The sequence below is a fragment of the Bos javanicus genome, chromosome 3 (assembly GCF_032452875.1).
Source record: "Bos javanicus breed banteng chromosome 3, ARS-OSU_banteng_1.0, whole genome shotgun sequence".
Taxonomy (NCBI): Eukaryota; Metazoa; Chordata; class Mammalia; order Artiodactyla; family Bovidae; genus Bos; species Bos javanicus.
The window spans coordinates 100,120,629-100,133,044 of record NC_083870.1 but is presented as its reverse complement, the minus strand read 5'-3'; the positions used below and the strand labels follow the sequence as shown (position 1 = coordinate 100,133,044).

The 12,416-nt window shown below is 43.1% G+C and overlaps 1 protein-coding gene and 1 non-coding gene across 2 annotated transcripts in view; both read left to right on the top strand.

The window, feature by feature from the left end:
• Positions 1–12,416, top strand: part of LURAP1 (leucine rich adaptor protein 1) — a 17,357-nt gene extending 4,941 nt beyond the window's left edge. Inside the window, exon 2 of the mRNA XM_061412132.1 lies at positions 5,769–12,416. Coding sequence (XP_061268116.1) covers positions 5,769–6,290 — 522 coding nt within the window. The 3' untranslated portion in view covers positions 6,291–12,416. The remainder of the gene's footprint in view (positions 1–5,768) is intronic.
• On the top strand, positions 1,920–1,992 carry TRNAR-CCU (transfer RNA arginine (anticodon CCU)). Its single transcript has one exon. It is a non-coding gene; the product is annotated as a tRNA-Arg (tRNA).

Sequence of the window (12,416 nt, the reverse complement as noted above, 5' to 3'; positions counted from 1 at the left end):
TAATAGTCTGTATAGTCTATGGTACTTCAGTTATTTATGTCCAGATCTCCTTATTGAAACTGTAAGATTCTGTTAAGCAGGGAGAGTTTTTCCATTATCTTTGTTTTCAGTTCAGTTTAGTCGCTCAGTCGTGTCCAACTCTTTGTGACCTCATGGACTGCAGCACACCAGGCCTCCCTGTTCATCATCAACTCCTGGAGTTTACTCAAACTCATGTCCATTGAGTCAATGATGCCATCCAACCATCTCATCCTCTGTTGTCCCCTTCTCCTCCCGCCTTCAGTCTTTCCCAGCATCAGGGTCTTTTCAAATGAGTTAGTTCTTCGCATCGTGACCAAAGTATTGGAACTTTGGCTTCAGCATCAGTCCTTCCAATGAGCATTCAGGACTGATTTCCTTTAGGATGGACTGATTAGATCATCTTGCAGTCCAAGAAGACTCTCAAGAGTCTTCTCCAACACCACAGTTCAAAACCATCAGTTCTTCGGTGCTCAGCTTTCTTCATAATCCAAATCTCACATCTATACATGACTACTGGAAAAACCATAACTTTGACTAGACGGACCTTTGTTGGCAAAGTTATGTCTCTGCTTTTTAATATGCTGTCTAGGTTGTCTTTGTGTAATTACTAGAAGATCCAGGTACCCAATAATCATTTGTTTAATTGAATTCACGTTGGGATATTCTTCCAAAAACACAAATAATTTCAGGTACAAAATTTTCTGTGCTTATGCCATAGTAGATAAGTTAATTATAATAATAGGCATGCTGCTACTGCTGCTGCTGCTAAGTCACTTCAGTCGTGTCCGACTCTGTGCAACCCCAGAGATGGCAGCCCACCAGGCTCCCCCGTCCCTGGGATTCTCCAGGCAAGAACACTGGAATGGGGTGCCACTTCCTTCTCCAATGCATGAAAGTGAAAAGTGAAAGTGAAGTCGCTCAGTCATGTCTGACTCTTCGCAACCCCATTGATTGCAGCCCACCAGGCTCCTCCGCCCATGGGATTTTCCAGGCAAGAGTACTGGAGTGGGTTGCCATTGCCTTCTCCAGGCATAACTACCTTTTATTGATTAGTGAATACTTGTCAGACAGTATGCCATGCCTGTGACTGTTCCTTCTACTTCTTAATAAACCTTTAGAGAGTATTCTCTTTTACCATGAAGAAATGATGGCTTAAAGGAAAAGTATATTCCCATTTCATATGGCTCATTAGTGGCAAAACCAGAATTTGAATCTAGGACTGTTTAATTCCAGTGGCTATATTTTTCTTAGTGTACAAATACTCGGTCTTATTTATGGCTTATCATTGTTGGTTTGAGTGAAGCATTTATTTCCTGAATAGTTTAATAAACACTTATCAAGTAATATATATTTAAAACATAATAAAACCAAAGATCTCCAGATTGGGAGATACGAAGCAGAGTCTGAGAGCAAGAAGGATTAAATTAAAATATACCAAATGTTATGTAATACCCCTCTTAGCCTTTCCCTTACTTGGCTCCCAGAATAATGGCAGCTTTGCTTACATTATATTCTCTAAATGGGTATAATATAGTGAATCTTATGAACCCAAGAGAAACACACACTCATACACACAAACAAAAGATACTACCTACGTTACCCAATTGAACAGCCTCACTGAATAACTCTTAGTGAGGTTCAGGGTTGGCAAGCCTCAGGCACCGACTTTACAATCAGCTTTTTTAGAGACCAGTCTGAAGTGTGAGCAGCAGCTTAAGATTATAAGACTGATGAAACCCTTTAACTAAATAGATTTAACGGAAAAAAGAAAAAACTTGAATAGAGATATTCAGAGAGATAAGAACTTAAATAATCGTTAATTATATCCTTAAAGAGATGAGATAATATTGCAGTCATGAACAAAAATGTAAAGTTATAAAAGGAAACATGTAAGGACTTCCCTGGTGGTTCAGTGGCTAAGACTCTGCACTCCTAATGCAGAGGACTAGGGTTCAATCCCTGGTCAGGGAACTAGATCCCACTAAACATTCTGCATGCCACATCTAAAGATTCTGCATGCTGCAAGTAAAAGATCCTGCATGCCACAACTAAAAAGAAGAAGAAGAAGAAATCCAAGATCTAGAAACAACTCTTGAAAATAGAAACATGATAGGAAAAAATGAAAAACTCAATAGAAGAGTTGATAATGTTGAAATATTTCACAAACTAGAATACACATAGGAAGAGGAGGAAGAGAGAAAAAATAGAGGATCCATTCAGGGTACCTTCTATCCAAATAAAGATATTTCCAGGAAGAACAAAAATGTGTGTGTGTGTGTGTATAGGTAGACAGGCTTAGACAATTAAGAATCTGCCTGCAATGTGGGAGACCCAGGTTTAATCCCTGGGTTGGGAAGATCCCCTGGTGAAGGAAATGGCAACCCAGTCCAGTACTCTTGCCTGGAGAATTGCATGGACAGAGGAACCTGGCAGGCTACAGTCTATGGGGTCGCAAAGAGTCAGACATAACTGAGCAACTAAACACTTTCACGCTTTCATATATATGTATTTTTCATATATATATATATATATATATATATATATAATCATCAATGAAATAATTAAAATCTCCCAGAACTGGAGGACATGAGCCTACAGATTAAAAGTGCCCAATAAATGACCAGTTCAGTGGATGAAAGCAAAATCACACAATGGTAAATCATTATGATAATTTAGGACACTGGGGATCATGAGAAGATCCTAAAAACTTCTAGGAAGAGTGGGAAGGTGGTCACATACAATAAATCAGAATGGCATCAGACTTTTTAAATGTAGTACTGAAAATTAGAAAACGATGGAAAAATGCTTTAAATTCTGACAAAAAATTATTTTCAACCTAGATTTCTATGCTCAGCTAATCAGTCAATAGTGTGAGGAATGAATAACAATGTTTTAAAACATGTGAAGCTTCAACAAATATACCTCCTATGCAGGTATAGTCTATGCAGACTTTTCTTGGGAAGCTACTGGAGGAAAAGCACCACACATACATTAAGGAGTAAATCAATAAAAAAGATGTGGGATCCAGGAATTGGGATCCAACTCAAGAGAGAGGCAAAGGGAATCCCCAAGGTGATAGTGAAGGGAGATAGATCTCTGGAGGATAGTTGTGCAGCAGGGACAGATTGGAGCAGGTCAGAAACTGCCTCGAAGAAGAGGGAATAGATAGAACATGTGATATGTTTAAAAGTCTTGGGGAGGGTGGAATGAATTGGGAGAGTAGTACTGATATATATAAAAGACGCTTACTCCTTGGAAGGAAAGTTATGACCAACCTAGATAGCATATTCAAAAGCAGAGACAATCCTTTGTCAACAAAGATCTGTCTAGTCAAGGCTATGGTTTTTCCAGTGGTCATGTATGGATGTGAGAGTTGGACTGTGAAGAAAGCTGAGCGCCGAAGAATTGATGCTTTTGAACTGTGGTGTTGGAGAAGACTCTTGAGAGTCCCCTGGACTGCAAGGAGACCCAACCAGTCCATCCTAAAGGAGATCAGTCCTGGGTGTTCACTGGAAGGACTGATGTTGAAGCTGAAACTCTAATACTTTGGCCACCTGATGCAAAGAACTGACTTATTTGAAAAGACCCTGATGCTGGGAAGGATCGAAGGCAGGAGAAGGGGACAACAGAGGATGAGATGGTTGGATGGCATCACTGACTCAATGGACATGGGTTTGGGTGGACTCCGAGAGTTGGTGATGGACAGGGAGGCCTGGCATGCTACAGTTCATGGGGTCACAAAGAGTCGGACATGACTGAGCAACTGAACTGAACTGATATATATACACTATAATGTGTCTAATAGATAGCTAGTGGGAAGGTGCTGTATATCACAAGGAGCTCAACTCAGTGCTCTATGATGACCTAGAGGGATGGGGTTGGGGGTGGGAGGGGGGCTCAAGAGGAAGGGGATCTATGTATACATATAGCTGTTTTACTTTGTTGTACAGTGGAACCTTACACAACATTGTAAAGCAATTATACTTCAATAAAAAAAAAAAATAAAGCTTTGAGAGGGAAATTCAGACTCCTGGGAGAGAGTTTAAGGATGACTTACTGATAACAATATACCAAACTAAGCAAAACAGTTGTGGTAGTAGTAGTAATAATAAGGATAATAATTATTATCTAAAAAGTAAAACTTACAGTTGTAAAAAAAGGAAAAGTAGCCACAGTAAACCACATGGCTTAGCTGTGAGTAGCATTTCCAAATTCTAACAAGGTAAATGCTGAATGATTGATTTTATTACATATGTTGTAATAAAATGGGGAGGGTGTGAGTATGGCAGAGATATAGGGAGTAGGATGAAAGAGTTAAATCCTTAACCTTCTATTATATACAAAGTCAATAGAAAATACTTAAAAATCAGTAAGCAGTTATTTAGAAATTAGAAGGTAAGTACCAAAATAAATGGGCTTCCCTGGTGGCTCAGCAGGAAAGAAACCACCTGCCATGCAGGAGACATGGGAGACATGGGTTTGATCCTTGGGTTGGGAAGATCCCTTGGAGGAAGGCATGGCAACCCACTCTAGTATTCTTGCCTGGAGGATCCCATGGACAGGGGAGCCTGGCTACATTCCGTAGGGTCGCACAGAGTTGGATACAACTGAAGTGACTGGGCACACACACAACAAAATAAACAGCTAAAAAATTAATAGTAGTTGTCTTTGGCAAGTGGGATTTAGGATGGGGAAACTTCCTTTTCTTAACAAAGCTTACAGAACTATTTGCTTCTTTATGTACATCTACTACTTTCATTAAAAGTGAAACTAAATGAAGTGAAATTTTAAAAGTTATGTGTGGCAGGACCTGGAATTCCCATGGAAATATGGTAGAGATGAAGTTAGAGGGATGAGCACGAGCCATATTATGACAGGCTTTTGAATACCTGCTGCTAAAATATTCCAATATTCTGTTTTCTGAGAGCAGTGCAAAGCCCTTAAAGGTTCTTGAGCAAGGGAAGGACGAGTTCAGACTTGTGCTTGGGGAAGATAACTCAGTGCATCTGAGCTGGAAAGGACCCTAGAGATTACCCAATAAGTCAGACTGGCACTCAGTGCAGACAGGGAGACTGGTGTATAGAAGAGGGAAGCCCCAAATCCCCAGCCAGGAGGATTCTGACCCTTGGAAGCTCTAGCCAACCCTTCCCTCCCCACAGCGCCTACTGCCACCCCCCAAAGGGACTGGGGGGCCAGGTTAGCCTCCTCTTTGTGCCACGCCCCCAGCTCATGCCTCCGTTTGGCCCAATCTGCTTCCCAATTAACACTTGGCCCCCTCTAAGGCAACTTTTTGGATGACTGCTTCTAAGTCTTACTGGTGAATCTGGACTGGTTCAGTAGTAAATATCCTATCTGTGAAGTTTCAATCTCAGTAGGATTGGATTTTAATATTATTTACTGAGATCTTACTCTATACCAGGTACAGTGGTCCATACTTAATAGACAACATCTCAAAACTCTCCCAACCACGCTGTGAGGTGAGTCATTTAAACCTATTTCACAGACAAGGAAACCCAGGCCCAACAAAGGCAAGAAAGTTGCCCACAGTCATAAAGCTGATCAGTTGTAGAGCTGAGATTTTAAGCAGCAATCTCTCTGCTTCTAAAGCCTACAGTCCAAACCATTCTATTTACATGGTTCTTGAAAGTCAAGCATAGTTGGTTGGATTACGAGGTAGAGGCCTCTAGAAACACTGGGGAAACCCATGGCCCAGAACCTGGGACTGATTTCTTCTCCCACTCCCCTAGGCTTACCTGAGAGCCATCGACGTGAAGATCCTGCAGCAACTGGTGACCTTGAATGAGGGCATTGAGGCGGTGCGCTGGCTGTTGGAGGAGAGGGGGACATTGACCAGCCACTGCAGCAGCCTCACCAGCAGCCAATATAGCCTGACAGGCGGGAGCCCAGGCCGCTCAAGGCGAGGCAGCTGGGACAGCCTGCCAGACACAAGCTCCACTGACCGGCTGGACAGTGTCTCCATCGGCAGCTTCCTGGACACAGTGGCGCCCAGCGAGCTGGATGAACATGGCCCGCCTGGGGCTCCCCGTCCCGAGATGGACTGGGCGAAGGTTATACCTGGTGGGGAGAGGGCCAGGACTGAGGTGGACCTGACAGCCACCAGGCTAGGGAGCTTGAGGGCCGTGTGGAAACCCCCAGGGGAGGGGCTGCAAGGTGCATCTCCTGAGCCGCCAGAGGATGAGAGTGCCAAGCTGGGCTTTGAGACCCACTGGTACTGGGGCCAGTGCCAGGATGATGTGACCTTCCTGTAACAACTCTTCCACTCTTTTGGCTCTTTACTCACTAGGCCCTGGTCTCCCTTGAATTTGTTCTCCCTCTGTCTGGAATTAGGAAGAGGCTACATTGAAATCAGTTACCATGAAACCTGGCCTTACCATCCCTCTGGTCCCTGGGGAGGCTCTGCCTTTAACCTTCAATTATTGGGTCCCTAGAGCTATTTCCATAGATACGTGGACTCTAGAGGCTTGACCTGTGGCTCCAGGTGTGATAGTATCTCTTCTCCTTTCCCCACAACTAGGTAAGGATTTGAGGGTTTAGCATCCCTATGAAATCACTGATGAAGGGACTGGGATTTGATTACCTCACCCACTTCTAGGAGCCTTAGCCCCACTTTTGGCCAATATGGAGGACTATGGAGGGACATGGACATTCAGGGCCAAACCTCCATGGATTGGCCCTCCCAGAAGCCTTTGGGGTTGGTAGGGCCACCCCTTCCTGTCTGGTGAGTGATGTCATTTCCTGCCAGGATGGATTAGCCTTTCCTTTGTACCAGTCTTTTAGTGATGATAGATATAGGGGTATTTGAACCCCTGCTGCTAAGTGAGACCATGTTATTTATTCTCCCTACCATTCCTTCTTGTGAATGGGACTATACTACCCTCCTGGCAGGAAAGTTTCTCAGTCAGATGTTTGCACTTCTCAGAAAGGTTCTTTCTATTTAAATAGGGAGTTCTCATTTTATTCCAGGGATTCTCACTTCTTCTCTGACCCCCTGCCTGTCTGGTGCCTGCACTCCTGTTTCTCTGCTTTTAGGGAGGAAACTGGCAGGGGCCTCCACCTACAGATCTCAACAGTCTATTTGGCCTGCCCTGCCATAGTCCCCTGTCTTATTCTGTCCCTGGTTTGCCCCCATTCTTGTATTCTGGCTCCAAATCTGTCTGCCAGAAGGTTCAGCCTTTGTGTCTCCACACCTTCTCAGTTTCTACTCTGGGCCTCAGGCCTTTAATATGCAGATGAGTCCTTCAACTTCTGATGGGAGCCAGAGGGAGAAGCTTGGGGTGTAGCAGAATCTCCAAAAGGGGGAGATATCTTCTCAGATCCTGTGATTCCCCTTCCCCCATCCTGCCCCAGACCTCCCATCATTTGGACGCTAAAATGCTGGCCTGGGGCTGGGACACAAGGAATCCCCTTGTCTGGGTTACAATGCGGGGCGTGGCAGAGAAAGACTGAGGCTCTTTGGTCTTAGGGCCCGCATCCTGGGAGGGGGAGAGTGGGAGGGAAAGACTGCTTTCCTTCCTCTCTTAGAACAAGCTCTAGACTCCTGGGACTGCAGAGGAAGCGGGGCACTGGCTGTGGTCCTGGGTCCCAGGGCCCTAGTGAGTTACACCAAAGAAGGGACTCAGGGAAGCTGCCAACCTGGGGCTCAGGGAGGGGACAGGCCCAGGGCGAGGGTGGAGATGAGGGCTATGACTGATGTCAGAGTGTTTGGCCTTGGAAATTAACCCTGGGAACCCCAGGTACTGCCCCTATGTTGGTCCCTGTCTTTCCTGGGCCCTGAAACTATTAATAGATTATTGGAAGGCAAAAAGGAGAAAAAAAGGATGTCAGGTGATCCTTGCCTATTTGCTGTGCCCTCCTGAGTTGAGAAGATCCTCTGAAGAAGGAAATGGCAACCCACTCCAGTATTCTTGCCTGGGAAATCCCATGGACAGAGGAGGCAGGCAGACTGCAGTTCATGGGGTCGCAAAGTTGGACACGACTAAGCGACTTCACTTCCTGACTTGAGGAATCTTCAAATCCTAGAATAACCCCGGCAGTTTCTCTACTTTTCATTCTATGCTAGGGAAGGGACAGAAGCCAAGTTGTTCATCTCTAGTTCCCATAAACTCCTCAAGTCTTATCCTGAAACCCCCACCCAGATCCTTTTCGGGCAATACATTTGATTTGTGGCTCTCCTCTAAAGACCATGTTTCCTCCTCTCAAAGGGATTGAAATCTCTAAAGAATATAGGAAAGTCTCTTCTTTGCTGCCCACCAGCAAAATATACAAATATACGTTAAGTCTCTTCTTAAAAATATAAGTAACTCTCACTTAAAATATAAGTAAGTCTCTTCTTCTCCTTACCATCCCTCTTGGTCTCGGGGCTGCTGACTTCCTTTAGGCTGGGAATTCAAGTACCCTTTCCCAGTACCCTGACCCTGTTGCCATTTTGTGGTAACTTTGGGTAACTACCTTTCTGCTTGAAACCCTTGTGTTCCTTTTTTAAGCTTGGTGGTTCATTTAATCTACAAACTTCTGAGCTGAAGAGGTTGTCCGCCCTCTTGTGGCTATCATGCACCATTGCTGGAGTAGCTGGGTGAAACCTTCAGGCTCAAAAGAGCCTTAATGAAGACCAGCCCTCTGATTGCACAGACATGTTAGAGAGACAGGCGTAGAGAAGGCAGAGAGTACCCCAGATTTGCCTGTGGTAACTCTGAGGATCCTCAGGTTAAAGAACCCGGATCACCTGCCTACCTGCCTATCCACCAAAGTCCTATCACTTGACCAGACCATTCCCCCACCGCACCCTGTCAACATCATCCAAGCCCAGAGGATCTGAAAGCAATTTTCTCCCTGTTTTAACATTCAGGTTCTTACCTTGTCCTAGAAAGGCAGCTTGGTGTTTGCAGAAAGAGCCACAGACTCTGAGGAAAGAGACTCTTGGACCAGAATTGGGTAAAGGGTGCATTAATCCGGACCAGGGATACAAGGAAAATCAGTCCTGGACCAAATATTTTTCTGGGAAGGCAGGGTGAGAAGGCCCAACATCATGGGATCAGAACTCAACATTACAGACCTAGACATTAGAAGAAGGGGATAGGGATGGGAGATGAGAGAGAAATTCAAATGGATCCCGAGGAGTTGGAAGCTTCAAAGTCAAGGGATTTATCTCAGTTTGGATAGGCATCTGAAGGTGTTGAGAGGCTAGAGAGGTGGGTGAGTGGGGCTGCCTGGGAACTCCAGGTAACCTGGATATCCCGTCTCAATACCTTAGATTTCATTTCACTCCCAGAGAAGCTGGTAAACACACACCCTTGGTCCCTTCTACCTGCTTCTGTACTGGCTGTTTAAGGCTTAGCTCTCCTGTTAGTTTAGACCTTTCCAGGTTATGAAGAGGACCTGTTTAGGAGCTCAAAGAAGAAGACATGAAAAGGGAGAGAGATGCAGAAAGACAAAAAAGAATGAGATGAAAAGGGAGTCTTGAAAATATGATCAGAGGGAGCATACTATCCTCTAAGTGGGCTGCAGACTTTTGTCAGGGTCAGGGTAAAGGCAGAGGCCAGATTGCTCTTGGTAGCTGTGGAAACAGCATCTGAGAGGGTAAGAGGTGATGCTGCTGGGATGAGTCCATCAGGGAGACGTGAGACCATGTGAATGCTCAGGTATGAGAGCCTGCATTTAGGATGGGGCAATGAACTTGAGCCCTGGACTGAGCGGGAGCTCAGCGGCAGCTTAGGTGAGAAGTGTTTGGAGTTTGCAGTGGGCTCAGGCTCGCTCTGTGCGTGGTGCCAGCCACGTACTGGGTGTTCAGTAACACCCAGAGTAGAAGAATAAATGTGTGTAAACCCAGGAAGAGACGTGGCTTATAATTTAAAAAGTGGTTAATTAGGTAGGAATAGGAAATTTAAAGTATTATTCCATTCTCAGCAACACTATAAATAATGCATTATTAACAGATAGATTATAAATGAACTATGCTATGAACCTAGGTCAGTCTGCTGCAGAGGCTTCCAGGAAATCTTCCCTGATTCCCCATTCCCTTCTCACAGACCTTACTCTCCTAGGAGAACAGGTTATGCGGCCCAGCAGCAGGGCCAGTGTACACGTTTTCTATTGCTGCTGTGACAAACTGTCACAAACTTAATGGCTTAAAACAACACAAATGTGTTATCTTACAGTTCTAGAGGTCACAGGTCTGAAATCAATTTCATTGGGTTAAGTTAAAAAGTGTTGGTAACCTCTTCTGGAGACTCTAGGGGGCAGTCCATTTATTTGCCTTTTCTAGCTTCTAGAGGCTGCTTGTGTTCCTTGACTCATGGCCCCTTCCTCCATCGTCAAAGCCAGCAACATAGTTTCCGCCTTTCTGACCTCTACTTCCATTCTTACATCTTTCTCTGATTCTCCTGTCTCCTACTAGGAGGATTACATTGTGATTATATATCCCTGTGCTTGTATTGGGCCCACTGTGATAACAGAATCATCTCCCCATCTCAAGATCCCTACTTTAACCGTATCTTCCCAGTCATTTTTGCCACAGAAGGTAAACTATTCCTAGATTATGGAGATTAGGACTTGAACATCTTTGGAGGAAGGACCATTATTCAGTCCTCCTCAAGCAGAGATGGAGGGTGGGCAGGAAGATGTACCCAGGCCCAGAACAAGCCTCTCAGCTGTAGCAAGCCTCCTTCAGCCTGGAGTGAGAGGTGGTGCCAAGGGGAGTTAGCCAGCCCAGGCCCCATGTCTAGAGAATGGCAAATTTCTCCTGCATCACTACCAAAGAGAGCTGAGAGTGAAGGTCATACTTGGGAGAAAGTCTCAGTTTAGGGAACCTTTCAGACCTGAGACTTCCCTGGTGAATGTCATGGAGGGTTCCAACAGGCTGTATCTTCAACATTGCCTCCTCTCCAGAATCATACCTTGTTCCTCCTCAAGGTAGAAGATAATTACTGGCTAACACTAGCCTGAGCTCTCTCTACAAAGAGTAGATTAGTTGTCTCTCTTTTAAATTATTATTTTTTTATTCCTTGTTAAACCATGCTTGGCGGAGCATGGTGACTTTTTGTTTGGTTTTATTCTTTTAATCCCTGATCCCTGTTCTCATTCCTCTCCCTGACCCAGACACACACTTCAATGTGTTCAGTATGTGTTTGGATATGTATGTATCTTTGAAATACAATTATGTGCTTATGTGTTTTAATATATATAAATGATATACTTCTAAAGTAAGCACCTTTATAATGAATTAACCCATATTACAGTGATTTAACACAATAAAGATTTATTTTTCACTTACACAGCAGCACAGGTGTTCTTGGTTGGACAGCTCTCCTTCACTACCCACTTCATGCCCTAGGCTCCTTCCATTTTCAGGTGGTGATGGGCTGACCCTGTATCATAAGGTTCTCTATCAATTCTTCACCAAATTGTTTTACCATCCATTTATAACCATTTTATAAATTGGGTATTTCACTAGCAATTACAAAATGATTATTCTCTAATGCTATTATTTTTCCTTCTATTAGTCATAATTCTCTACAGAAAAACTTTTTTTACATCCTTCAGGACCATTTGGTTACCCTGAAATAAAGTTCATACCAGAATGGCAAGATAAGTGCTTAAATCGCTGCCCTTATTTATCCCTTTCAAATAGTAAGTTGATGTCCTAGCAACTTGGTGTTCAATGATTTTGTTTTGTTTTACTTTCTTTTTAAATTATTGTTGTGAACTTATTGTTTTATATATTTAATGTCTTTTAATCATTTTGTAGTTATTTTTTGTTTTATATTATGAAAAATCTTGAGAGTAAACAATAGTAGAGAAAATAGTATAATGAGTTTCCATGAATCTATCACCCAGCTTCAATAATTATCAACTCTGGTCAATCTTGGTTTATTTATTCCCTCAACTACTCTTCCCCTAACCAAGATTATTTTGAAGCAAAACTAGATATGATCCCACTTTATTTATAATGTTTTATTATGTACCTCTAAAATATAAGGACTTTTATTATGATTATTATACCTAAAATTAATAATTCCTCAATATAATGAAATATAGCTATTTAATTTTCTGATAAACTTCTGTTTAAGTTTTACTATTTCAGGATTATCCTGGCCTCTTAAAAGAAATTAGGAAGTGTTTCTTTCTCCTTTGTTTTCTGAAAACATTTTTGTAACTTTGGCAGCATTATTCAGTATTTGATAGACTTCATCAGTGAAATAATCTGGGCTTGGAATTTTCTTTGTGGGGGAGGGTTTTGATAAATTCAATTTCTGTGATACATATAGAGGTATTCCAACTTTTAATTTCATTTTGAGTTAGTTTTGGTAAGTTGTGTTTTTCAAATATTTTGTTTCAATTAAGTTGTTGAATTTATTGGCATAAAATTGTTTATAACA